At 42.4% G+C, this 27,206-nt stretch overlaps 5 protein-coding genes and 1 non-coding gene across 12 annotated transcripts; 1 reads left to right on the plus strand and 5 right to left on the minus strand.

The window, feature by feature from the left end:
* Positions 1–503: 503 nt before the first annotated feature.
* On the minus strand, positions 504–2,745 carry LOC124314430 (late embryogenesis abundant protein At3g53040-like). Of its 2 annotated transcripts, none has more exons than XM_046779614.1 (4): positions 1,081–2,745; positions 965–1,020; positions 774–888; positions 504–712 (listed from the first exon to the last, which is right to left on the minus strand). In XM_046779614.1, exons 1-4 carry the CDS (start codon positions 2,743–2,745, stop codon positions 644–646), a joined length of 1,905 nt encoding a protein of 634 aa, XP_046635570.1. In that variant the 3' UTR covers positions 504–643. The 2 variants fall into 2 exon arrangements, with proteins under 2 accessions (XP_046635570.1, XP_046635569.1); XM_046779613.1 differs by having other exon boundaries at positions 1,078–2,745.
* On the minus strand, positions 2,723–4,220 carry LOC124314466 (late embryogenesis abundant protein At3g53040-like). 2 transcript variants are annotated; one of them, XM_046779677.1, is made up of 3 exons: positions 4,073–4,220; positions 3,610–3,708; positions 2,723–3,521 (listed from the first exon to the last, which is right to left on the minus strand). In XM_046779677.1, exons 1-3 carry the CDS (start codon positions 4,105–4,107, stop codon positions 2,723–2,725), a joined length of 933 nt encoding a protein of 310 aa, XP_046635633.1. In that variant the 5' UTR covers positions 4,108–4,220. The 2 variants fall into 2 exon arrangements, with proteins under 2 accessions (XP_046635633.1, XP_046635634.1); XM_046779678.1 differs by lacking the exon at positions 3,610–3,708.
* Positions 4,221–4,375: 155 nt separating this feature from the next.
* Positions 4,376–8,893, minus strand: LOC124314474 (tumor protein D54-like). 2 transcript variants are annotated; one of them, XM_046779685.1, is made up of 6 exons: positions 8,700–8,881; positions 8,490–8,638; positions 8,284–8,432; positions 7,857–7,916; positions 5,872–6,034; positions 4,376–5,807 (listed from the first exon to the last, which is right to left on the minus strand). In XM_046779685.1, exons 1-6 carry the CDS (start codon positions 8,710–8,712, stop codon positions 5,637–5,639), a joined length of 705 nt encoding a protein of 234 aa, XP_046635641.1. In that variant the 5' UTR covers positions 8,713–8,881; the 3' UTR covers positions 4,376–5,636. The 2 variants fall into 2 exon arrangements, with proteins under 2 accessions (XP_046635641.1, XP_046635643.1); XM_046779687.1 differs by lacking the exon at positions 7,857–7,916 and having other exon boundaries at positions 8,700–8,893.
* Positions 8,894–9,347: 454 nt separating this feature from the next.
* Positions 9,348–12,747, minus strand: LOC124314427 (F-box/WD repeat-containing protein 5-like). Of its 2 annotated transcripts, none has more exons than XM_046779609.1 (15): positions 12,489–12,747; positions 12,303–12,423; positions 12,038–12,195; positions 11,785–11,958; positions 11,379–11,702; positions 11,209–11,305; positions 11,059–11,140; positions 10,767–10,996; positions 10,581–10,710; positions 10,403–10,516; positions 10,208–10,328; positions 10,033–10,124; positions 9,878–9,951; positions 9,785–9,815; positions 9,348–9,722 (listed from the first exon to the last, which is right to left on the minus strand). In XM_046779609.1, the coding sequence occupies exons 1-15, from the start codon at positions 12,561–12,563 to the stop codon at positions 9,578–9,580; spliced, it is 1,968 nt and encodes a 655-aa protein (XP_046635565.1). In that variant the 5' UTR covers positions 12,564–12,747; the 3' UTR covers positions 9,348–9,577. The 2 variants fall into 2 exon arrangements, with proteins under 2 accessions (XP_046635565.1, XP_046635564.1); XM_046779608.1 differs by having other exon boundaries at positions 10,767–10,999.
* A 224-nt stretch (positions 12,748–12,971) lies between these two features.
* Positions 12,972–13,043, minus strand: Trnam-cau. Its single transcript has one exon. It is a non-coding gene; the product is annotated as a tRNA-Met (tRNA).
* A 6,601-nt stretch (positions 13,044–19,644) lies between these two features.
* Positions 19,645–25,749, plus strand: LOC124314428 (transcription factor GATA-4-like). 3 transcript variants are annotated; one of them, XM_046779610.1, is made up of 8 exons: positions 19,645–20,068; positions 20,142–20,260; positions 20,335–20,628; positions 20,699–20,860; positions 22,902–23,074; positions 23,300–23,464; positions 23,539–23,920; positions 24,330–25,749. In XM_046779610.1, exons 1-8 carry the CDS (start codon positions 19,869–19,871, stop codon positions 24,800–24,802), a joined length of 1,968 nt encoding a protein of 655 aa, XP_046635566.1. In that variant the 5' UTR covers positions 19,645–19,868; the 3' UTR covers positions 24,803–25,749. The 3 variants fall into 3 exon arrangements, with proteins under 3 accessions (XP_046635566.1, XP_046635568.1, XP_046635567.1); XM_046779612.1 differs by having other exon boundaries at positions 19,646–20,068; positions 22,905–23,074; XM_046779611.1 differs by having other exon boundaries at positions 19,646–20,068; positions 20,145–20,260.
* Positions 25,750–27,206: the final 1,457 nt, after the last annotated feature.

Consider the following 27,206-nt stretch of genomic DNA (forward strand, 5'->3'; position numbering starts at 1 on the left):
GATTTCAAAATTTCCCAGGAAATGATTACGAATGATTCACGAGTTTACACAAATAGAGCGATAAGATTTAGTAATCACACAGATTACTTCACATGTAGGAAGAAGAGATACTTACGAAAGGGTAAAGAAGTGGACCACGTGTTGAAGAAATCAGTTTTCAAATAAGTTGATGCAGAATTGCAGATAATCTTTCCAACAGATAATTGAGAGAAATATGATCATCATAAGAGGAAAAGTAAATCGAGTAATTCAGTTGCCATAAAGTTTGATCGAATTAAGTTTTCGAATTCCATTACGTGACTTCGTGCGTTGCGTCGAGGTCAGACGGCTTTCAAGGGTATAATGGCCACCATGTAAGAGGGTTGAGAAAGCTTTGTCCTTTTCTTACCCTTCCTCCGAATTTCCGGTGGATAAGAATTCACCAGAATGGAGCACTCAGGCCATCTAGCGGTCGTTCTGAAAACATCAACTTAAAATTACTTCAAAGTTTCAAAAAATACGCGTATCTTTTCAAGTTCGTGTATTACACACATTTTCCTTGTTAACACAATGACTCGTTTAAAAATATGAACTATAAACTAGAGGAAATCAAAATTGTTTTCTTTCTTAATTAATAATAATCGATGATGAAATCTTTGACATCTTATATGGCCACTCGATCCTCCAACAGTGTGGTGTCTGACAAAGCATCTTCATTCGGCTCAAACTCCTCCTGTATCAAATAAGATGTCAATAAAGTAACACCAAAACGCTAAAATGAAAAACTATTTTACATTTGAGCTGAAGAGCCCAGTGACGTGCTTCTTCAACTTGGCAAAGGTAGAAGGTCTCTCAGCACTAGACTTGGCATCCTCAATTGATTGACTCGATCCAAGTTCTTGCTCCATTCTGCCAAAGTGAGACAAAACAGAAACAAAAGTTGGATTAATATTAATTCGTGGCCCAGACGCACTCAAGGACTTACGAAGCATCTGCACCCGGAAGAAGGGATCCGGCTCTCTCCTGTCTGGGCTCGTTGACCTAATATTAAACATAATATAAGATACAATTTGATAAATTATAAGAAAAATAATGTACCACCACAGATGGTTGATCGTGATGATGTGGTTCGAGATGCAGTTTTTCCATCAATCCATGAATGGCATGTTCGATTTTGTGACCAACTCCGGGAGCCGAATCTTTCGCCTGTTCCATTGATTCGCGTGAGTCGTCACGAACTTGGCCCGTCTTGTCTTTGATAGTCTGTCCAGCCTGATCGTACAATCCTGATGCTTTGTCTTTAACCTGTTGGGCCGTTTCCTCTGCTGAGTCCCGTGTGCCAGTAACCCAGTCCTTGGCTTTCTCAAACACCGATCCAGCCTTTTCTTTACCTTGTTCAGCAGCTTCAGACGCTTTGTCTCTGGCCTGCTGGGCCGTTTCTTCTGCCGAGTCCCGTGTGCCCGCCACCCAGTCTTTAGCTTGCTCGTAAACCGATCCAGCCTTCTCTTTACCTTGTTCCGCAGCGCCAGAGATTTTGTCTTTCGCTTGATGAGCAGTATCAGCAGCGGTATCCCGGGCTCTTCGGGTCGAGTCTGCAACAGTATCGCCGGCCTGCTGGGCTGTTTCTTTAGCCTGTTCGCCAGTTCCGGTGATCCATTCTTTAGCGCGATGCAACAGCGACTCGGCATGTTCTTTGCCCTGGTGCGCAGTATCTTGGGTTCCTTCCTTCACCTGATGGGCTTTGTCGCTGATTGATCCGCCAGCTTGCTGGGCTTTCTCTTTAGCTTGTTCGCCAGTTCCGGCCACCCAATCCTTGGCTCGCTCCAGCAGATTTCCAGCTTCGTCTACACCTCGGTTTCCAGCATCTTTAGTTCCTTCTTTCAGATTACGAGCTCTTTCCTTGGCCATTTCACCAGATTGCTGGGCTTTATCCATCGCTTCGCTGCCAGTTCCCGTAACCCAGTCTTTCACTTGTTCGAAAACAGTTTCGGCTTTCTCTTTGCCTTGATTTCCAGCATCCCGGGCTCCTTCTTTCACTTGGCTACCTGCTCGCGAAGCAGCGTCTTTGGCTTGCTGGGCCGATTGGGAGGCTTGATCACCTGCTTGATGGGCACTTTCTTTGGCCTGATCACCTGCTCCAGAAATCCATTCTTTGGCCCGATGGAACAACGATCCAGCTTCCTCGTTTCCTCTTTCGCCAACATTTTCAGCTCCTTCTTTCAACTGATGGGCAGCCCCGGAAGCGGAATCTTTCGCTTGATGGGCCGTATCGCTAATGGAATCCCCAGCTTGTTTGGCTTTGCCTTTAACATGTTCACCAGTTCCGGATATCCAATCCTTGGCTTTCTCAATCAACGATTCGGATTCTTGCTGAGCTCGTCTAGCGGCATCTTCGGTTCCTTCTCTAGTCTGTTGGGCTCCTTCAGAGGCAGAATCTTTAGCTTGTTGGGCCGTCTCTTGAGCTTGATGGCCCGTTCCCGACACCCACTCTTTTGCCCGTTGCAAAATGGATCCGGCGTGTTCTTTCCCTTGATTAGCAGCTTCTTCAGCCTGCGCTTTTGCCTGTCGGGCTTGTTCTTCCGCCTGATCGCCGGTCTGAGTGACCAAGTTCTTTGCCCGATCATAGGCCGATCCGATATTTTCACCGGCTCGAGTTCCAGCATCTTCGAAACCTTCTTCGACTTGTCTGGCTGCTCGAGATGCAGCACCTTGAGCCTGGTGGGCTGTGTCCATCGTGGCATCTTTAGCGCGCTGAGCTGCATCCATCGTGGCATCTTTTCCTTGTTGGAAATAAGTCTGATGGTTCTTCTTTAGCCTGTTCCAATTTCTCCTCGCCTTCGTGCGTAGTGCCAGCTATCCATTCCTTGGCCCGTTTGAAAAAAGATCCACCTTCTTCTTTACCTTGACGGGCAGCTTCTTCGGCTCTCTCTTTAGCTTGCTGGGCTTGTTGTTGAGCCTCATCGGTGTTTTGAGAGACTAAATTCTTGGCTCGATCGTACGCCGATCCAACGGTATCACTTGCTCGGCTACCAGCATCTTGGAATCCTTCTTTGACCCGTTGGGCCCCACGGGATGCAGTATCTTGGGCCTGATGAGCAGTGTCGACCGTGGCGTCTTTGGCGCGCTGGGCTGCATCCATCGTGGCATCTTTGGCCCGTTGGGCGGCATCGACTGTGGAATCTTTAGCGTGTCCTAATTTCTCTGCGCCTTCGTGAGTTGTGCCAGAAATCCAATCCTTGGCTCGGTGCAGCAAAGACTCGGGTTTTTGTTCCACGTCCAAGTTTTCATCCGCGCCAATGGCTCGCTTGACTCTTCCGGCCGTCTCATCTTGGGCTCGTTCTTGACGGATGTCTGAAGGATCGAAAGGTAGGTTATCACTCATGCTGGCCTTGAGGGTTTCCGCCGTTTCCTTAAGAGCTCTTTCAACTCGATGCAATAAATCTGCTCCGGAATCTTTAGCTTTTTCTATAACCGAACCGGCTGGAGGTGATGGGCTGTGAACGTCGGTGGCGAATGATCTTTCTCTTTCTTGTTGATTTGTTCTTAAAAATATATCCAAAATAAATGGCACATGTGAGGAAAAACATGAAATGAGGGTAAACTTCGTTATTCTATTATTAAGTAACTTACTTCTCTTCTGCGGTAAGAGGCGGTTCGATCGCGGCGGCCGCCAGGAGAGTGAAACAAAGGAAAAGTGCAACATCGACGCTACGTCGACGTTTGTTTCGACTGAAACGAATTTTGTAAAAAAATCAAATAAAAAGAAAAATTTGTTTACTGGCAATTTCTAGGAAGGAAAAGATACAAAAAACGTTTTCCGGACGGCAGCCATGATAACGAACCGCTTTCGAGAACTACTTATACATCAAATCAATAACTTTTACAACCGAAACTAAGTTTTGAATAACGATCCTTCTTGTTTCATGAAATGTGCCGATTCACACATACACATAAAAAACTAGCAGAATAATGGAACAAGGTTCAAAGTGTACGAAAAATATCGATCGGCTTTGACTGAAAATAATAGACACAGGAGCACACAAAAGAGATTCGGATTTCAAAAGGGCTAGAAAAGAAAAAAGAAAGAACTTACACCAAAATATCGATGAGATCCACTACGTCCGTCATTGGTCGTGAGATTGCGTGCTCTTCTTCTTCAGTTGGATGGCTTTCCTTTGACGTGCTTGTCTATACACTTGTCGATAGATCGCTGAAAGACTCGAGAATAAACCATCCACCGTCCAACAGACTCTATATATACCTCTCGACAGCCATCGACGTTGGTAGATCGATGGATGACGAGAGAAAAAGGATTTTTCCACGGTGACGACAGCATTGAGATTCAAAATTAAAACGTTTCCGATTCGAGAAGATACGACATTGAGAATTCGGGGAATTCATTAAGCTAAACGTTGTATTTCCAGTGAGAGAAAAACGAGCAGATTTTATTTTTGTTTTGTTTTTTTGTAGTTAAGGAAGATAAAGATCGAATAGATAAACCGGCCGACAGAGAGAATGACATAACGAAACGATGGAGAAACACACTTATTAGATCTGATGAAATTTTTTAGAAATCCCACGCTCCCCAAAGCAAAAAATAGAATAACCATAAAAGAAAAAAAAATTGGAAAGCAAAAAAGAAAAACAAAATTCTTTTTAAATAGATTCAACCATTTGGGGATGGGATTTTTCTTTTTTTGTGAGACGGATACAAGAGTCCCATTTCATTTAATGAAGAAATGTTTTCCCCTTGTTTTCTGCGAAGACTAACGAAACGAATCCAACACGGAAAACAAATGGAAAACATAAAAAGAATCGAGGGAAAAAGGTTTTTTTTTTAGTGCCATCGATGGGATTCGTCAGGGGAGGCAAAAAGGAAAAGATGGCGGGTGGTTGCGTGATTAAACATGTGTGTGTGTGTGTATAGAGTGATTTTAAAGAGAGAGAGAGGAAGTGGGTCGGGGGGTAGAAAGGAAAAAAAAAAAAGGAAACGAGTGCAAGTCAACAAAGTCGTGTTCGGCCATCACAGTTTCTCCCCTCTCACAAGTTCACATCACAGCAGTTCTGCTGCTGTCTAGTTAAGTGGTCGAACCAGTTGAGTGTGTGAGAGAGGTAACAGAGAAATAGGATTGAACACTATAGTTTTTATATAACACACTCGGTTAAAAAAATCGAGACGAAATCAAGGGAAAGAACAAACCTGGATATCCCTAAAACCACGATCGCCACTTTAGCGTGTTTTACTATCTTTTATTACTTTCGTTTTTTCGTTTTTGCTGTTTTTTTTTTGTTTGTGTAAGCTTCCTCAAACTTTTTCCATATTGATTAAGTTGGCAGTTGCTTCAATTGGTTTCAGTTATGCAATTTGGTGTACAAATAGAACTGTCTCATTACATCCCCCCTAAAGTTTATCCCAACGACTGCGGATAAATTATGAAGAATAATTAGCTCCTTTTTCCTCGAAAAAAACGCACGCGAAAAAAATTAGAAAAAAGAGAAAAAAATTATAAATGGATAACGATAAGGACTTCAACGGGAGTTTGATAATTTTTTGTTTTGTTTTTAGATGTTTTTTCCTCCTTAATGAAAAGAGTGTGTAACAAGACTCTCGCCGAGGTACATATTTTTCCCCATTTGTGAAATTGTTTGTTGAGTTTCTAGGCCACTGGTTTCTCCAGTTGGGTCGGTGTAGTGGTCGGAGTAGCAGTCGACGACGAGCCAGTGACGGTCAGACCGCCCGAGTTGGCGGCTTCTCGCTGAGCCTCGGCTTCCTTGAGAGCCTCGTCCAATTCGTGAGATGAACTTGAACGAGACGTCACCACCTTCGACTGCAAAATAAAATGAAATGAGTTGGGCCGTTATGGAAGCCAATAAATCAAATGTTGTTTATACCTTGACGTTAGTGTAGACTGAGCCGACTCTTTCCTCCATGGAGCGGAAAGTGTCCGAATTTTTAACGGCTCCGATCTTAGCGGACAATCCTCCAGTGATTCCGCCGAGGAAAGTCGTCGTCTTCTCAGCTGTCGTCTTCAGCGCAGTCTCCGTTTTCTGGTACCTAAAAGAAAATATCGGGAAAAAGTAAACGGAATTGTTTTATCGCTCCACAAAAATTCGAAAATGTGACATAAAAGGCCACGACAAAATTGACAATAATGGATCATCCTAGGGGACTTTCATCGCCCGTCTTTTGTGCAGGCAAGCAGAAAACCCCAAGCAAGACTCTGACGCTGGACTCAGTCGAGCGCATCGATCGCAATCAGTCCGGTATATGAGCCCCACACAGAGAGAAGAGGACCAAAAAATAAAAAAGAAGAAGAGTAGAACTCGCATATATGAGACAACAGGAACAACAACCACAATAAGAAGAACAAGGAGGAAATACAAAAAAAAATAAAAAAATAGATATGAGTTAATAAATGTGCAGCCATTTTTATTATTTTTTCTTTTCCTTCTGCCTGGGTCAATATGCCTGCATCAAGATCTGGGGGGGGGGGGGGGGCAAAAACTAAGGGAGAAAATGTGGTGAAAGGGCAGAGCGAGAGAGAGAATATGAGAGGGAGATCAAGGGAGGTGGGAAACTGTATCAACGTTTCTTTCTGAACGAGAGTGAACGGGCGCAGATAGCGCGGGGAAAGGCGGTAGGGGGTTCGCAAGGACGGACAGACGGAAATCAATACGAATAGTCAAGCACGTCGAGTCGATATTTTTCAAGGGGGGAGGAAGTGGGAGAGGGTGGCGGGGGATGTGCGAACGATGAGCTTTACAGCTCCAGGAGCATATAGAAAGGAAAGGGCGGTGGGAGGTGGAGGCGGAAGAGTACAAAATCCCCACCCCCTTCTTCCGCCTCCCACTCTTTCCCTTCTCTCTTGTGCCCAGATTGCCCTTTACCCCTATAAGCCTTTCATACAGTGGATATCAAAGAATGGAGGGGGGTCCCGAAAATGGTCCAGCTAGACTTAGACGTTTTTCTTTTGAGATAAGTCTTTGTTGGAAACAACTGATTTTTGTGCGATTTCCTGCTAAACGTGCTGCGGGAATAGATGGCAACCCATTTCGCTTTACCCCGTTTACCCCAGTGTCGACAGCAACTGCCAAAAGAAACCCACAACCTCTTCCACACAAAAAATTAAGACTTGCGCCAAGCGAGTAATATTCCCTTCCAAATAATAAGCGCTGCTCAATCCAATTATGCACCAACAGCAAGAATGAGAAAACTAGCAACTTCTACTCTAATCGTTTTACCTCAAAATACTACTCGAACGAAAAGAAATAGCGGGGCCGTTGAAAAAGACCTAGAACACTAGCGTCAACTTACATTTCACGAGCGGCGTCCATGATTACGATCAATACAAAAAGTAACAAATAATTCGATGACACTTGATAAGATATGTATGCGGATAAAAAGGGTCGGAATGGAAGTCCTATCAATTTTGGTTTTTTTTTCCTCTCCTACTAATTCAAGTCGGATGAGCGACTTGAAACCAGCGACACTTCGACACGGAGAGAGAGAGGCAAACTCTGGCAGCAATGGCAGGGAGACGAGCTCCTTTTTGCTCCTTCCCGTTTTCTGACTTTTCTTTTTTTTACAAATGGATTCCGATGAAAAGACGCCCAGCGACGACGCCGATCGATGGGCACGCGCAAGGCTATTTTACCGCACCGCTCGCGCAACCACTCACGCTCTGTCTCTTTTCATATCCAATACCCGCCTTCCTTGTGGTCTGCTCTGCCTACACACACACATAACTATGGTACCGTATCGAGCCCAGCTGTTGGGTTCTCGGTATGGAATTTTCTTCCAACTCAAAAAATTTCTACTTGGGTTCATTTTCGAGTGAAAATGCAAGACCTACAAACAAAAAAAGCAGCATACTTACAGGGGAGCGCTAGAAATCGCCTTGGATACTTCCTCCACCTTTTCCTCAATCGTTTGGAAGCTGACAAACACAAAATCAAGCAGTCAAAACTACAGTGGTGCTAAGGATTGAAAAAAACCAAGTATGAAAATAAAAGCTAAATTTGAGCAACAGCTGAATGGTTAAATTATACATATGAATAATCGTTATTGGTTGTCAATACAATTCAAATTATGGACAGGCCAACTGAAATTAACATATAATTATTTTCTGCTATTTTTGTACTAAGATGCTAATGTTTAACTTTAAGCTGTTGCTCTACAATCAAAAGTAAGAATAAACCCAAAAAGATAGTTTGTAGTTCCACAAAACATGTAGACGAGAACCAACAGTTAACAATGATTAAGGAAATGAAACTGTAACCTTTGCGTAATGCAGTAGTACTTACGTGGAAGTCTCCTTGACATTTCTCAAACCCTGTGAAATGTCATTTGAAAATTCACCCCAGGCTGTGATACCAAGTTTACGTTTAAGTTCTGAAGATTTCCTTAGTTTTGAAGTTAGGACTTGGCGCATTGTTTGAATTTCATATTCCACCTGCAGCAATTGATCATGACTTTGACAGTTCATCGAGACCCAATAAATATTATGTACCTCAGCCAGCTCTTTTCTCCATTCTTCTTTTTTAATTTCTTGTTCTTCCAGTGATAAATTCATGAACGATTGAGACATCGGGAATTCTCCCATACCGTCAGTGACGTCAGGAGTTTGAGGTTCATCTTGAAATTTATTGGAATTGGACGCTATAAAAAGATTAATAACCTTTAATAAATGTACAAAAAAACCTATAAAACGCAGTTATACCAGAGGTGTTCATGTTGACGAGAAAATGTGAGGTGAATTAATTCGGCTTTCGACTACGAACGAAACAATTACCGGAAAAGCAGAAGCACTTTGTAAAACAGTCGATGTGACGTGTCTTGCTTCCCCCAATAGAGAGGGCGCTTTTTCGTATTGTGAGAACTAGACCGGCTTCACGAAGCTTACTTGCCGCTTTTTGTTTCAAATGACAGAAAGGAAGTTTTATCGATGCAATTTCGAAAAACAAAAATATTTCGTCGCCTCAGTTGGCAATGCCAATACAATTAAAATTAGGCAAAAGCTTTGCACACAAAATTATGGTACTGAATAGAGAAATAGACCGTCATTTAACACGTAGAACACCAGCAGTTTGGCAGGTGGCCAGGTGCAACGCTAATGGGCAGCCACGCTACATCATTTCGTCATTCGTGAGTCAACTACCTCGAGTCATTTCTTTGTTCTGAGTTTCTTACTTCTGATAGTCAACTTTTATTTCTGGATTTTTTATCATACCAAAAAGGGTGCGGTTCACATTGGTGAAATAATTTTGCAAGCTAAAATAGGGCGGGGCAGCGTATATAGGCACTAACAATAATTATAACGAGACCATTTCCGTATATAGACACGAATTTATTAAAAGACTTGGTTTACTCGATCTTATTTATTTATTTTTTCTTGAGCTGAATCCAAACGCACTAAAGAAATCTAAAGATAAAAACTGTAATACAAAACTGCCAAGTGGTCAATAATAATGATTCCATAATTATTTTAATAGAAAAAGCAGTGCCATTCTGAGTAAAGTTTATGACGAAATGACGAACTGACAGCCATCATTGATTAGAGCGATTAGAGTGAGTTTCAAACACAAATAAAAAATTGTTTTAATTCAATCGTGAGCACCGTCGGCGAAACTCCATTCCAACGGGAAACTCTTCCACAGGCAGTTTTAATTGCCGAGCTCGGTGTCGAGATCGCCAAATTTTTAACGTATAGTCATCGGAAGCGGTGATCAAAACTTCGGGATCCCTGTTTAAAAAAAAAAGGAAAATTAACATTCTATGGCGATTTATTGGCAAACGAATACGAACCTGGGGTTAAACGAAACAGCATTCACCACATCTAGATGATGGAATAATAACATTAATGGGAAAATTCAAAAAAACGTCACTGTTCATAATTACCTAAATGGTTTAATTTTGCTAGTACGCCACCATAATGCCTATCCCATATGTACGCATACTTGTCCTCCGCACCACTTATTCACAACACAAATAGAATGATTCGAATCATTGAATTGGACTTAAAGAAACAATACAAAGTAACGCCCATCTCCTACCTTGCAACGTAATCCTTACTGACGTCCAGAAAGATAAAAAAGCATTCGTCATTAGGCGTGAATGACCGATGAGCCCGTAACAAAGATCCGACCTGAAAGGCAGAAACGTGAAACCATATTAGTTTCCCTCGCGTCATACCTTCTTACTTGGCCAATGGCCATAGTGTTCCTATACCTGCTTCAATGTAACTAGATCAATTACGTGTATGTCAATCTCTTGGGCAATGGGCGGTGGTTGGAGGGGATTCTCTATAGTACAACCTTGTGGCCAGGGTCGCACATTGACGTATAAATATCTGAAATCGGATATACGGATTTTAAGAAGTCAATAATAATTATGATGATGAAAACGAGGATCCTTAAGTAATACCTGTGATCTGGAGACAAAGACATTCCAATTATATGTCCATTCAAATCGATGATATGATCAATTGGGTCAAACCGATCGGCTACCGCCTCAAAGTCCTGCCAAACAGGTTCAGGACTGGAGATTTCGGAAATTTAGAAAGAATTAAAATTATCAATTAAACCACGAAACCTGTTCTTACGGAGGAATTCCAAGGGCCAGAGATTCTTCCAAAGCTTGCCGTTCTTGCCTCTGGATAGCCACTCGTTCAGCCAAACTCGGCCCAACGTCGATGCGATTGCAAAAAGTAAACGGAGTTATTCGTTTCAAACCTGAGTAGAAAATGTAATTAAAGATTCCGAGTTTAAGAAAAACGCTTTAAACAAACCTATTTGATGCGGAGTGTAAGTTCTAGAACCCATAGTGAAAATTAGGAATTTTTCACGGGGATCTAGCACTTCCTCTGAATCTTCGTCCGTGGCTTCAGATTCTGCACGTTGAGACCGTGCTCCAGTTCCGGAACTGGTCAGCGGCGAATCGGATCTACCTGACTGCTCACCGGCTTCGTTATCTTCACTCTTTGAATCGTCCTCTATGTCATGGTCCATTGCGGATGTACTAGACAATTTTTAAAAAATGTTTAAAATCAGATTTAGAAAATTCAGCAATAGTTATCTTACCCTGAAATGGAAACGTCGGGAGAGTTTCGCCGCCAGCACTGAAACTCATCGGTAGTATTGATTGGCCACAAAGATCCTTCAGCTGAAACATAAGGCGAAATATTAAGATGCAACTGAACGCAGAACCTAATATCTAAAAGATCTTTCTACATGTTTCTTGGAAGGACTCTTTGGCTGAACCGGGATCTACAGTCTTGGTTCCGGCAAGTTCGGGCTGTGAAATTGGATTCCCCGTCTTGTGGCAGCTCTGTACAAAATCAATTAAAAGGTCGCTCTCCACGATTATGCTGCAAGTTACAGCGACTATAAAAAATGAATACTTTATTGGAGGCGCAATCGTCAGACGTGCCAGAGGGTGTCGGCGAGGAAGAAGACGTCTGATGTTGAGGTAAAGAGCGGCAGTTAGCCACCGTGATTGAGCGAATAGAAGAGGCGCTTCGGTTATAAAACTTGAACATACGGTTCATGATTGAAGTGAATTCCGAATCGGACTCTTGTGAAGCTCGATTCAACCAAACGATTGACGTACTAACGAGATGGGCAAGCCAGCGTAAATCACCGGATAGTAGGTAGTTGTCATTGTACCACGTACCAAAAAAATCGTAAGGCTTATTTGACATTCTGCACTGAATCACAAAGTTCTCCTGAGAATCCAAGATTAATTGATTTAAATTAATTTTTCATCTAATGTATCAGCAGCTCCCTGCTACGGCACACTTGACTTACCTCAAGATTGAAAACGGCGATTTCACCCGTATTTGAGTGATTACCAAAATGAACTCCCGACACCAACAGAAGGGTATCTGATTCATTAAATTGACTAAACTGAGTGTTTTTCCAGCTGTACACTTTCATATCATAATAATGTTTGATTCTGGCAGGATAACCAGCATCCCAAAGCTGCACAATAAGAAATATCAAACATCATTATTATTCAAGCAATGTACTAGATATACCAGTGTTTTTAATCTTTTAATACCATGACATAGCCATCTTTGGAGCAGGTGGCAAAATATTTGCCATTGTGCGAGAAACTGACATGAAGCACTTGATGTGTATGGCCCTTTAATACCTCAGTTTCTAATATTGGTGTGTGCTGCCACAGTCTCAGATATTCACTGAACCATGAAGTTTTGCCTAAACAGAGATGAGAGATACAAATTAGAAGCCTACAACACATTTGATAAATATGAGAGGACTTTTTAAAAATTTGATAAATAATAAATATGAGAGATGAGATGTACCCGGAGCGATTCCAATTTTTGGACTGATGTTCCAGTCTCTTTTAAAGAAAGATTTCCACAATAGTTCATCTCTAGAAACTCTGTACCAAGTCTGGGAAACGGTGGAAAGTTTCAGTATGTCCTTGAAACATCAAGAGAAAGAAATTTAACTTGAAATGATGACTATAAACATGAAGCTCTACATACTTCTGCTTTGAGAAATCGAAATATCTGCAACAAAACGTGATCGGGCAGTTCACTCCAACCATTCTCCATGTCCATTTTAGATTAAATTTAAATCTTTTGTAAAATCATAAACATAAGATTTTCTGTGGAGATTCCAATTCAAGATGTTTCAACAGTTTATTCCGGGCATTTCATGTTGAAACTTTTTTTTGCTTGACGAACTGGAATGATGGATTGGATCTTGGCACAATTCACCATTCCTAGAAATAAAAACAACAATAACAACAAAGCGATAGTTATGAATGGTTGCCGCTAGATGACTCTCGCATCACTTTATTCCTCAAAAATATTCATTGAAATCCAAAAAAAAGTGAATTTGACATTATTTGTAGGTCAGTCTATGGTTGACTTTGCACAAATTGGAATGATATCATTAAAATATAAACTTTACAATTTAGGTTAAAGGAAAATTGCGAATCATTCAAAATGTTTACAAAAATGTTATAGCAGAGCGTGGTTTCGATCCACGGACCTCTGGGTTATGGGCCCAGCACGCTTCCGCTGCGCCACTCTGCTCTGTTGTTGACCTGTAACGATTTTTTAATAAAATCCAAGTGATTTGCACTGCTCCACTCTCTTGCCTTCCAATGTTCAACAACAATCGAATTAATGATTCCCTAACATTTGACACAAAATAGCAATTCCTGTTGATACAAAGCCACTGTGATCGATGCGTTACGTCTGAAATGAGTAAAAGAGACCGTTCGATTTTTGCTAGCAGCAGGAACACGAAACATTCAAGTCAATTTTTCTCGGACTCGCCGACATACGTTGCTGAGAGGTCAAGCTACTAACAAGCAAGTCGCGAGTTCATAGGTCATGGACTGGTTGAAAATCGGGCGACGTCGAGTCTAAAGTTTTTTTTTGTAAAATAGACGCGCTTCTCCGTCAAAGCGCGGATACTACTAGCCAGTTTCGACGAGATCAGCAGCAGCATCAACTATAAGTTCAATCAAGTTTTTGGTTTCTACATTTTGATGAAGCCTTCCAGACTGGACGAGAAAGCCAACTTGTAGTCAACCTTGAACATGTAGGAGGATGTAGCTATTGAGCCAATGTTGTGTCGGTGTTGATCCAGTTGTGAGTCTCTTGTGACATCCACCAGCTCCACTTGTTGTTTCGTATTGTTTTACTTTTACTTTTGGGTGTATATAGTAGACACATGTGTGTGCGTTGGGCCGGAAGACGGAGTAGGCGGAATACGGCTATATAGACGCGCATACATATACAACAAATCCAAGAGAGGAAAAGCGCCGTCGTTATCTTGTATGTGAACTTCTCGGGGAAAAGAAGATAACGATGGACGGTCGTCGCCAGGATTTTTATCTCGACCAAAGTTTTCATTTCTTTTTCTTTTTTCGTCTTTTCGGTCAGGTAAAGTTCACTTTGGTTGCAATGAACTTGACAATGGCATGTGACCTTTTCATTATACATTTAATTTTTACGTCTTTCAGCCTTACAAATGTGTCAACTGGCCAGCACCAGCCGCATCGGGGCTATTATAATTATCATCCAAGGCTGGATCCAAGGCGAATGATGAGTCTCCACCAGCTTTGCTCTGTCTGCTTGTTTGAGTCATCAACAAGAGAGAGGGGAGGCGGTCGTTTTCAATATTTTGACACATATATTGAAGAGGAAAAAGGGAAAACAAAACAAAAGGCCTACACACAGCACAGCAACGGGCCAGAGAGAGAGAGAGAGGAAGGAAGGTTCTTCGCTATCAGCAATACACAGACGGACCAATTTTCTGTTTCTTCAACTTCTTCGGGGCGGTTGGGAAGAGGCGGAGAGTCGGAGGCTGAACTGTGCAGAGAAAGAGAGAGAGGCCTAATCGCTAAGCAAACTCGCACATGGTTGGAACTTCTTCTTCTTCTTCCCCTCCAAGTCTCCAACTGAAATACACACATATACGAGCAGTATATTAAATTTTAAAAAAAAAGGAACAAAATCGAGGGGGTTGTAAATCATCGAACAAGTTTGCCATCCACACATATGGGGTGGTGGTTCAAGAAAAGAAAAGAAAAGAAAAAAGGGTCATCTTATTCTGTTTGTGGGGGTCAAGAAAGAAGAGAGCTAAGAAAGAAAAAAAGGTCATCATTGAGTTTCGCGCATTGACACTATCGTCGATACCATCCAGCAGTGTATAGGGGGGGTTTGCACACACACAGCTATAGGACAATTGGATCTGCGAAGGAGATGAGGAGCGGGCGCGTGCGCTCGGCGTCTTTTGTTGTTATTGGATACTCATCTCAGGTGTGTGTGTGTGTGTGTTTGATGACACACCTGTTGGACACGGTTGTTGAATGTTTGTCCTATTATTAGTCGGCGCTAAATGGGCCTATTCTTCCTTCTTTGCTGGCCAGAAACACACCCACAAACGACATGGGAGGTCTCTCTACTATTTTATACAGTCTCTCTTTTTCTCTTTCGCCATTGATTCGATGATGACGACCGCACGCGTTCATCAGCTGCAGCCACCCGGCGCACGCCCCCACCTGCGCCGACGAGAAGACAAATCATATTGTGCCAGCCACAACAAGAAATATTTGGTTGTTCCGTGCTGCTGAGGGAGGGTATTCCCTGGTTGATGTATTTGTTGTACTGATTGGGGTTGTCTATTCTGACATTTCAACTAACAAAAAGGCAAATTGGAGGACATTTTTAATGGAAAGAGGAAAGTGAAGGGCGAGGCTGTTATGACGTCATATCGGCAAACAAAATTGTTTCGCTCTCGTTTCTTTTTCGACTTTGTTAAAATTTGTGATTTAAAAGAGAGTAACATCCCGGTGTGTTTCAAGGAAAATGTTGTTTATTATATAAGTACGTCATTCCTGCGGTGTGTCATTTTGAGTTCCGGTTTTGAATCCTCTTCCCTGCTGTCGATTGCCTAACGAGTTATTTAAATAAGAACACTCTCTCTATATACCGTAGATATCGCGTGAGTCTAACCATTTCACACTCGAACACAGAGTGGCTTGTTTTAAAACGGGATAAACACATACGCGATTGCCTAATATCCCAATCAGATACTATCTCAAACGACTTAATTTTCAAGTTCAGTAGACTGTGGAGCTGATAACGCCATTATTAATTGCTGACGATAGCAGCAGCAGCAACTACTCTTGTATATACTAGTGCTACTAGCATTTAGCGAAACGCCGTGTTGCATCAATCGCTAACGGGAATGACACCAAGTGAATCACGACGTCAAAAAAAAAAGAAGCGCTTTAGAATCATCCCGTTGACGTGGAGAAGCTTATAGATTCGTGACCGTGATCAATCTGATGATGCAACCCAATCGCGCCGGACTCTGTGAACAGCCAAAAAAGAAAAACATCAAAATGATTTTATTTTTCATGAAAAACAAATAGAAATGCATATAACAGGCCAGCAAATCAGGCAGAGGAAGAAGCGCGCGTTGAGCTGAGCGGTTTCATCACGAAATGTTTAATAATTAAATCTCGTCAAGAAAGAAAAATCTTTAGTTTTGTGTACAGTGTTGAATTACTTTTCAACTTTCGTCGTTGACCTTTTCGCCGAGACGCGGTTCGTCAGCTCTCATACATAATATTCGGGATGAAAAGAAAATTCTGCACCGACCAGCAATCGCTGATGTTTCAAAAGTTCAAACATTTTTATGAAAGCGAATTTTTTTTTTAATTTGTAAACGGGCCGCTCCAACCTCAGCCCAATTTCAGTTTATTATTATTCAACTGGCTGTGAATTGCCTACCATATTTTTATTAAAAAACAACCCAGCAGCCAAGATGAAAATGTTTGCGAGAGATGAGCATTTTGAAATCAAAAGAAATCCAGATGAATATTGGGCAGGACGGATTCATTTTCGACCCTTGACATCGAGTACATAGCTTCCCTTTGAATACGCGTTCATGCAGAAATCTCGTCCACACACATGTGTGCATCAAGGAGAGCTATATGTGCAGCTGCGCTATCCAACAAATGTAATGTGATTTGTCGCGCGGTGCTATATGGCTCCGTGGTGGTATCCATGTAAACCGTTTGGGATTTGAGTTTGGCTGATGGAGAAAAAAGAAAAATAAGTTTTTTTTTTTTAAAGAGAGAATAAAGATGATGAACATTCAAGCTTATTGTATTCGCCTTTTTTTTGTCAGAGCCTCTCTCCTCGGCCACCAACTATATACAGGATATTAGTTGGGGTGGGTGGGAAGGAAGGGGGAGTCCCTTGGCAAGCAAATGGTTGAACGAGATAAAAAAGAAAAAGAAAAAAAATAAAAACTTGGGAGGCCAACGCACACATAGGAAAAAAAGCTAGAAAAAAAGAAAATTAGGAAAAAGAAAAATAAGAAAACATGTAGAAATGTATATAAAAGAGAAAACGAGAGCTGGACCGAGAGAAGAGCTGTGTGCCATGTACACAGCGTCCGGCCCGGCAGCCGTGGTCGGAAAAGGGGCGGGTATATTATGCTATACACGCTAGAGAGGAAAAAGAACATAGTTAAAAAAAAATAAAAATATAACTTTCAAATGTTTATTCGCTTTCCCAGCATCCCAAAAAGTGATAGGCTGGTCTTCTCTCTTTATGCTCAAAAGATTTAAGTGTTTATGTGATGTATGCTTGTTATGTAATGACTGGTAAACAATATTGACAAGACCACAAAGATACATAATCCCTTTAACTATATCAAAGTATTAGAGCAATCGCTACCCTTAATCATTGGCAGTCCCATCGGGATAACGACGAAGAATGACATGCAACTTATGTTGGTTGGTGCTGGGGGGAAATCCTCCGTCGGTCGCCGGGTTCAAATAGCCCGCGCTTTTTTATAGCCAGCCCCCTTCGGCCTTTTGGTACATCGAAAAAATAAAAGGTATAGGTCTTAATCCTAATAGCATTTGATATCTCTACCTAATATAGGATTAAAAATGGAAACAAATTTAACAACAAACAAGAAAATGTGTTAAAAAAAAGGTAACGAGCGACCCACGGTTGTTGGGAAACGTGCGGTATTAGACTATTAGGTCAAGTTGAAGAAGAACAAACACACACCCACGTATATAGACTCTGCTGGCTGTGCATAGGATGCTGCTTTCACTCTCTTCCCGTTCGGAAGATATCCGGATGGTCTTCTTCTTCTTCTTTACTTTTCTCGGATATCCGCCCCACCCTCTGCCCCCCTATAACTTCAAGAGAGAGAGAGTACCTTTCTCCTGCCCAGCGATGAAATGCCCGCGCGTGCTACATTATATATATACCGGCCAGACAAAAACAAACCGTTCAAATAGACGGACGGCACACCGGTCAACTTACTGTCACACAGTGTTGACTCACTCTCTTTTCTTCGCAATGAGAAAAAAGAGAACCTTAAACAATAACTTTAGAAGAACAGGCGAAAGTGGAATAATATATGCCTAGTTAAATATATGCACACACGCACTTGTTGGTCGTAAGCGCTCTGAACTTGACTGATTAACCTTAATACCTAATACGCGATTTATTTGGCGCTGGCAAGGCCATGGGAAATATAAAAGAGTCGCGTTAAACACTTGTTCTTCTTCTTCTTTTGAGCTGCTGTTGTTATCTCAGTCGAGATAACAATCGGACCAATCACCGACGAGAAAGACTGGAACTTATTATTATACCGCGAATTACTCCGCGCGCATCCGTCGTGGGGTTTTTCTTCTTTTTCTTTTGGCTTTCAATGGATTGATATTATATTCCGCCTATTTCGGTAGGAGAGATACAATATTTGCATAGACGCTGAGGTCCTTCTATTCTCGTAAGTGTGTAAAAAAGATAATCGTTATCTCTAAACAGTCGCCGATTTTTCCCTTTTGTTTCTTCTGCTTCCCGTCGTCATCTGGGGATTTTTCTTCTTCTTTGGCATAGATGACATGCCACAATGGATGCTGTGTCCAGCCATTCCCAACTCCTTCTTTTTATTTTTCCTTTTTTTTTTTAGATCATCAAGATAACATCGAATTCTCCGCGGGAAGAAGAAGAAGAAGCCCAGCACGTCGTCATGGATTCCCTTTTCCGTCATCAGCCGGTCGACCTATCGACTGAAATGTTCGTATGCGTCTGGGTCAACAGCTCGTTTTTATTATATAGGCCCAACCAACCACACAGTGATGGCGGATTGATTTTTATTACGACATCATCAAACACCAGACCATTTCATGGAATCCCACAGACGGGATGGATGACGCTGGATAGTTGGAGAAGGGAAACAAATTTTCGGGGAGAATTAAAACAAACCAAACGAAAAAAAAAAAAAAAAAACGCCCCATTACAGGACGACATTGTTTTGACGCTCTCTCAAATATTTTTTTGTCTTCCATCCTCTCGGAGAAAAAAAGAAGAAACCGCCCAGAGATAAGACGTCAAGGGTTCGTCAAACTAATTACACACAAAGCCCCCACACGTATATCCACACACAAAAGAACCCAAAAAATATTATATGTGTAAAGTTTGTTACAGACCGGTCAAATTATACATTTGAAAATGACGAGGCCTATTTTCTTTTATTCTCTTATTAATTATGTTCATAATTTGTTTGTCATAAATGATTGCACTAGCATAAATTAGTTTCAGAATTTTGTTGTTTTGAAATGATTCCGGAGAATGTTTTTGGCCGTGGTGTGTGTGTGTGTATGTGGGAATTACTTGTGTAACAAGTTGCGGTGAAAGTTATTTGTGTAAACTAGAGTACAGAGAGGAGGAAAGGAAATACCGGTTGGAGTGTACATTTTTTGAAAAAATCCTTGTGCGTCTGGTGAACAATTGTGTAGCTGAATTCATTGGTCGTCGCTCGAGTATGGTGTCCCGTGTCCTGTGGTGAACGCCAACCGTTCAACGTGACGGGCTTTTTGCGGTGACGGTGGCGGGAAACCGAACCATAACCGAATTCACTTTCCTGAAAGAAGAAGAAAAAAACAAATTTAAAAATGAAATTTTTCAAAAAGAAAAGAAAAGAAGAAGAAATCTCGTATAAATTGTAAACGAATAAGAAGAGGGTTGTGTGTCGTGTATAGGAGCTGGGTGCCTAAGCCCCGCCTCCGGCCCCTCCTGGTGCCATCCGCAGTCGGCATAGGAGGAGGGACACAAGTAGAAAAGGGGCGAAAAAGTGGATCCATCTTCCATGTATCATGGCGCATGCCGATAGTGTAGCTCCTCACTCTCTCGCCTAACTCTCAAGTCGACGCATGTGCGCTCATTTTCCATTTCTTTCTGGTTTTATTTTTTAAAAAAGAAAAAAAGAATTCATCAAACACAAAGTTTTCGTTTTCGCCTTCCGTTGCGGTGCCCACAACAACAGTCGCATTTCCTTCCATCGACCGACAACAGTTCGACGACAAAAAAATGTTTGGCGGCTTACCAACTCCGACCGAAACTGAAGCTCCTGACAATGTCCTGACGGCTGGATCGGCCAGCACGACGGCCAGTGTTGACTATCACCACCACCATCATCACGACCATCCGGATTGCGACGGCAGCCCCGGCAGTCATGAAGATCACAACGGCCATCTAACAACATCTCAATCGGCTCACATTACCCTCAGGTTTGAACAACAAAAATAAAAGCCTAATCAATCTAAAATTGTAACCTATAATAATGTGAATCGTTGATTCAAGCAGCAGTAGCTACTACAGCACCTCAGGATCAACAGGTGCTCTCAATAATTCCGGCCCTGTCGGATCGCCTTTGCTCTACTACGACGGACCTCCAAACAGCCACCACTGGATGACTCAAGGTATTTGTTCTTATCTCTTCATTCATCATTATCTTAGTCCGCAATCGACTCTAATCCATTCGTAATTGTTGAAGGATCGATGGAGCATCACCCGTCGCAACAGTCTCAGTCCAACTACGGCGGAGTCATGAGTCGTTACAACAGCGTCGTCAGTTCAGTGCCGTCGACGCCGACGTCGCCTCGCAACAGCACCGGTAGCAGCAACAACAGCACAACCGGAGGAAGCGGTACGACTCGCCTTCCGCCTTACGCCGCCACTTACGGCGACTACGGAGCAGCGGCGGCGGCAGCGGCGGCCGCAGCGGCAGCCGCCGCCACCGCTGCCGGATGGCCTAACGTTCCATCCTCGCCTTCCTTCGATTCCAACGGTATGCAATCAAACCCCCAAAAGTATTTTATTATTTAAATTTGGTTAATAACAAGGCAATTATTCCACAGGCCTGGGCGGTAGTTTGCCATCGTCCGGAAGCGGCTGGAACGGCAACGGCGGCCACTCGCGCGGCGGACCCAGCAACAACGGCCGCCACCACAGTCTTCCGCACCAATTCGGCAACAGTCAAGCTTCGATGATGCTCAACTCGTATTGCACCATGACCAACAGTAAGTCACGCCTTTTTTTTTTCTATCGCTCCCACCATTTAATCAACACACATGTGTGCCTTATAAAAGTCTATTCTTTTGTATTTGGGAGAAAGAAAAGGGCTTCAAAACTTGTCTCGCGGTATATCCCAGAGGTACAGTCAAACATGTACACATACAAACACACAGCCCTCGAAGCCGGCCAAACAATCAGAGCTCGTTGAGTGGGGGGAGCAGAAAAATATTCAAAAAAAGAGTCGTAGGTTTAGAGACCCAAACAGTTGACTCAACGCACCTGTGCCAATCTTATACAGTGGTATCCACCATTACATTGCCCACGCATATACAAGGGCCTATCTACTATATCTGGGCACTATACCAGGTCATTCGAGGTCAGTAAAGCGAGGCCCATAGTGAGGAGGGGAGTCCCATTCGATCGGCCTCTTTTGAGATTGAGTCAACATATCATTGGGCCCCCCCTTGCAAACAAAACAGCGACCTCAAACAACACTGGCCCATGTTTGCTGATCAATTTCGCAGAAAGCAGCCCAAGTCTGTCCGAGTCGAGGCAAGAAAAATATATACGGGGCCCCCTCTTGGTCGCTGACTCGTTTTTTTCCAAGAAACGACAAATCTTCCAAAATGCTCAGCTTCACTTTTTGGATTAATCAGCCAAAAAAAAATAGAAAAAAGTTTTTTTTTTTTTTTGTGCTACCACATATTGTGCTGACACCGGAGCAAATGATATTGACATCTTCTTCTTCTTCTTCTGTGGATGGATGGATGGAGGTCAGCATTCGATTTTTTGTGTCTGCCATTTTTCGCGCTACCCAAAACAAAATCAAAGTGGCAAGAAGAGAAAAAACTTTTCCAAAAAAGCGATAGCGAAAGGTCTTAATCCCGATGACTCGATCCATCCAGCCGCGTGATTCTAGCAGTCCGATTTTGTTCTTATAGCTTTTGGCTTGTTTGTTATTCGGAAAAAAAGAAGAAACAAATTGAATTTTTCTCATGAGAATGTTGGAATACGCGCAATCCCGGAGAGGAGCTCCTTAACAAATATAGCCTGTCCAGTTTTGTTTCGTTCTTTCCGTTGAATGGTGGTGCGGATTCGAATTACCACACAGCGGAGAGGTCACGGAAAGCGCATCGTTAGGTTATCAGAGTCGAGGAGAAGTGTGAGCGCTGCTGCTGCTGCTGCTGTGATTTAATGATCTTCTTCTTCTTCTCTCTTCCTATTTAATGGTGTGTCTATACTACAACTCGTTCACATTTAAATAAGAAAAAAAGAAATAGATGTGAATTCGAGACTGGGGTTGAACTTCTGGTTGCCTTGTCGTTATATTATATTATATATTTATTTCATTCCCGGTTGGACTTTCGATGCCATTTTGTCAACTCGGACGAAGGCCAATCGCAGATCCTCCTCATCTGCGTACATAGAAAATTCAACTGGCAGGGGAAAAAACGAACATTTCGTCATGTATTTGAGCAGAGCGTGGTTTCGATTCACGGAACTCTGGGCACACTTCCGCTGTTTGTTGCCACTTCTGAGTTTAAAAAAAATTGATTCGGATTTAATCTGAAAGGGAATAACCAGCGCGCAACCTGCCAAGTGTAAAAAAAAAAGAGTCTTGTTTCTTCGTATGTAACAATTTGTAATTTGGGAGGAAAAGTCGTAAATTGTCTTCCAACTCTTGTGCATCAGTTACTTGCTGCCCAGCCGACGTTGGACACAAGTTTCGAATTTTTGGGGAAAGTAAAGGGGGAGGAGCTGGAGCAGGTCCGAAGTGTTAACTTCTTCAATTCTCCTATTACCGCACACAGCACTCGTGACAGAGAAAAAAAAGATTCTTCTTCTTCTTCGAACTTCTCGCGGTCCATTTACCACTTTTTTTTTTCTTTCAAATTTCGTAAATCTCAATTTTCAATGTTAGAATGTTGGTTAACATGAGAAATAACGAGGTTTTATTTCGACCCCTTTTTTCTTAACTTTTTGAACCCGATGACTTTGTGTGCAAGTTGACTAACATTTCTCTTATCTTTTCTTTTTCCCAAAAAGCAGATGAGGATTACGAGCAGGTGGACGGGCGGGAATGCGTCAATTGCGGCTCGATTTCGACGCCGTTGTGGCGTCGCGACGGCACCGGCCATTACTTGTGCAACGCTTGCGGACTCTACCACAAGATGAACAACGGCACCCAACGGCCTCTGATCAAGCAAACACGTCGACTGGTAATAACAACAACAATACTATATGACTTGTATAGTCAATTACAATAATCAGTAAATAGAGCCCTGATTTGATTATCTGCCACGACGGCAACATGCTGTGCGCAGCCAACAAAAACGACCGGCTTATCGCTGAGACTAATCCGACGTTTTGTACCATATTTCATGACACACCAGATAATTTGGTCCTCATTCGTCTCTTTTGATTTGTTTTCGTCTCATTTTCAGTCGACCACGCGACGTTTGGGCCTGCGGTGCGCTAATTGCGCTACGACGACGACCTCCCTGTGGCGCCGTAATAACCAGGGCGAAACGGTCTGCAATGCCTGCGGACTCTATTTCAAATTGCACGGCGTCAACCGACCCCTAGCCATGAAGAAAGACAACATCCAGGTAATTATATAATAAACATCACCGAATTATTTGAATTGGGAATTACAATTTTATTTCATTGAATAAATGAACAGACTCGCAAACGTAAGCGAAAGGGAGACACTACACCGGTGAACAAAGTTGTTTTGGGTGCCGCTCCGGCCAGCTCGTCGGGCAGTTCTGGCTCAGCCGGCCATTCCGGCCATCACCACCACCTGAGCCAGCACCACATCAACAGCAACCAGGGCCAGCAACAACAAGCGCTGACCAGCAGCAGTCTGGCCAATCATTTGAATCCGGGATCGCCCACCAATAACTCTTATGGCGCTCCCATCCCCATGATGATGGGCAACAACGGAAGCGGCAAGTTGGTCTACCAACAACATCACCAACACCACCACCAGGACCCGGCCAACAGCATCAGTCCTATCCACCACAGCGACTTGATCAAAACCGAGCAGCACTCGGTTCTAAATGGTAAATTTCCTTCTTCTGAATCAAACTCGTTCGGTATATTATATGACCTCTCTCTCTCTCTCGTGGTCCGTTGGCAATTCTCCCATTTCGTCCATGTTTATCAAACAAAAATTGGAAATGATTGAACTGGGCGAGAGTATATATGGTTGAATCGTTCGTTGACATTTGCTATAAAGTCATCCACGTCAACCGCGCCGTTTCCCAGATAAGCCAAGGGTTGCGGCGTTTCGAATTGCTTCTTATAGCTTCCTCCATCTGTTTGTCGGATGCTGTTTCATCAGGAAATTCAGTTTTTTTAAATGAATTTAGATTTTTCTTTCGATATCAAAGCCTTGGGATTGTATCAATTTTAAAAAATGTTTCACAATTTTGACCGATCGATTCAATAACTCGACTTTTCTATTCATAGATGGAGATTGCTTGTCGCCAGAGAACACGTCGCCCTACGTCAGTGGCAACGCTAGTCCGGTGGAATCTCACCACCACCACCACCATCACCACCAGCAGCAACAACTGCACCAACAGTGTTACGAACTGCCGCCCATGACGGCGATGAACATGACGGTTCAGCAACAACACCAGCAGCCGGGCTGCAGCAACAGCGGGGGCCATTACAGCAACAACAATTCACCCGTCTCGTCATCGTACCCGGGCTCCGTCAGCCCCAACAACAACATCATCTCGTCGCAAACCGGCAGCGGCGGCGGTGGTGGTGGTTTGAACAACAACGATTTCGGCGCCTTTTCGGCCTACTACACCACGGCCAGCAACGCCAACAGCAGCCAACAACAGCAACAACACTATTACAGCAACGTGATCCAGCAACAACATTCACCAGACGACTGTTCTGGCGATCAACAACAATCCCTCATGACCAGCTAAAGATTAAAAAGACAAACAAAAAAACATATAATTTACTATTTTATTAGGCTTTAATAATAAGTGACACTTTTTTTTTGGTTATCTAAAAGGGGTTTCAATTTAATTGCATAACATAATTTTTTTAATTATTATTATTTTGCATGCCATTTATTTTCATTCATTTTTTTTTTGAATTTTGTAGTTTAGTGACTACAATCTTTGGTGAGTGCTTTCTAGTTCGTCCCTCATTTTCAATTTTTTGTTTTCAATTATTCATGGTCGCGTCAGCAGCGCGCAGTGCTATATTAGTTGACTAATTAATGATTGTAATTCGCTTGTTATTATTTAGTTTTTTTCGCAATTTTTCTTTTTATTTGAGAGTCTCTCGACCTTTTTGTTTTTTAAAAATGTTTGATTGAATTGTTCGTCGATCGAGACGACACATTGATGTTATACAGCCGAGACCAAAGAATATGAGGAAGATGACACACGTGCGACATCAATTGATTCGCGTGTCACATTGACCCTACCACTCCCTTTTCTAGGCGACCCCACCTACACATTTGATTTTGATGCTCCAATTGATTTATTTTTCTCTCGTGAACTCCTTTTTTTTTCTATCCTATCCTCTTTCATCGATTTTATGTTCAAATGCTGATGCTAGTAATCTCAAATGCTACAAGTGCACTTGTAATCTCTTATATTCAATGTTATGTTGTGTCTGTCTGTGCGCGCGTTGGAAATCATCTTTCTCCATTTCGCTTTTTCCTTATATCCTTTTTCACCCCCCGACAGTTTTTATTTCTTTGACTAAATGTTGTTTTTGTTTCATCTCCTATAAATTTCGATTGCATCCAATTTGATGATAGGAAGATTTGTCTTACCTGAAACTACTGTGACGTGTATAATCTGTCTGTCTAATTAATGACGGTCGATTAATGAATATACTGCTGCAGTTTTGCATCTGATTTATGTGTGCTCAATTGTTTGTGTGAAATTCTTTTTAGAACAACTTCCAGGCCGGAATATGGGCGCTCATTACGCATTTCTTTGGTTTCCTCCCGAATCGGGGACAGTTGGAAACATCTAGTTCCGGAAGGAACACACGAGCGACCAAGACTATATAGTATGTTCTCTTTCCACCTTTGTTAGTTGAGCCTAAATATTATAGTGAAAGAGGAAACTATATTTCCCTCTCTGCTCAACTGCTTTCGTTATGCCATGTGATGTGTGTACGGTGAGCAAGCGCGCGGGAAACGTAAATCGGATATTGACATGACCTGGATTCATTTTCTTTTCGTTTTCTCTGCTTCCTTTTTTGTTTCAAATTGTGTTTGACTCTCTCTCTCTCTTATTGTAAATGACTTCATCTGTGTGCTACATACGTGCGTGTGTGTCTAAACGGGTCTAGTTCACTTTTCGAGTCAAGGCGGGTATTTCGAAATTGGTATTGAGGGGGTTTTCAAATTCTCCCGTTTCTTGTATACTTTTCTCTCTCTCTCTCTCTAACTGGATTATTATACAACACTTTTTGAGCTACCCACGTCGTTAATGGAGAGATTAGGTCCTCTTATCTTTGTGACTTACGTCCCAAACCTCCAAAAAATGACGACCAGTAAATAAAGTTCTGTATTGGATGCCGTTAGGAAAAGAGAGAGAGAAAAAGGGTCCGGAGATTAGAAAAACGGACGAATATTTTTACACTCAGGGTCGTTTATTATAACGGGATACATTATCAGCACTAATTCTAAAATGACACTGTAAAAAGCGCGGGATTTTTGAATTTTCAAAAAAAGATTTCTTCACCACGGACTGGGTGGGGCATTATTATATTCTACGAGGTTGGAATGGTGAAGTTTGTTAAGTTGTCTATTAAGCACAACTTAATATACATGTCTGGTCTCATATACTACTTCCCCCCTGCCCCTCGAACCACCCTCGACGCTGACTCCGTTGTTGTATATATGTTTTGGCTGATAAGAAACCAAACTCTTGCGCTAGCTCACTCGTTGTTGGCTGCGCGTTGCGTTCAATTTTCTTCCCCTTATCTGCACCAGTTACAAATACAGTCTGCTGTCTACATATTTACCTGGGCCGGCTTGCGATAGCGTCGTCACGGACACAACTTTCGATAAGAGAAGAAGAAACAGAGAGAGAGAGAGAGAGAGAAAACCTTCCCAAAAAATAAAAATTAAAAATTAAAAAAGACACTTGTGGGTGCCTCTTGTATTCTTTTGGCGTCGTCTTCAATTTTTAAAATTTTCTTAAAATGACAAAATGATTTTTTTGTTAGTCCCCCACAAAATTAGGAAATTGTACAACGTTGTCCGATGGCCATTTTGAAATGATCCTGGACGCCCCGCCGAGTGTGTCCCCAGGAACAAAGGAGGGTAGGGAGACGAAAAGGTGAGGGATCAGAGTCCGA

This window comes from Daphnia pulicaria, chromosome 10 (genome assembly GCF_021234035.1).
Source record: "Daphnia pulicaria isolate SC F1-1A chromosome 10, SC_F0-13Bv2, whole genome shotgun sequence".
In the NCBI taxonomy this organism is placed as follows: domain Eukaryota; kingdom Metazoa; phylum Arthropoda; class Branchiopoda; order Diplostraca; family Daphniidae; genus Daphnia; species Daphnia pulicaria.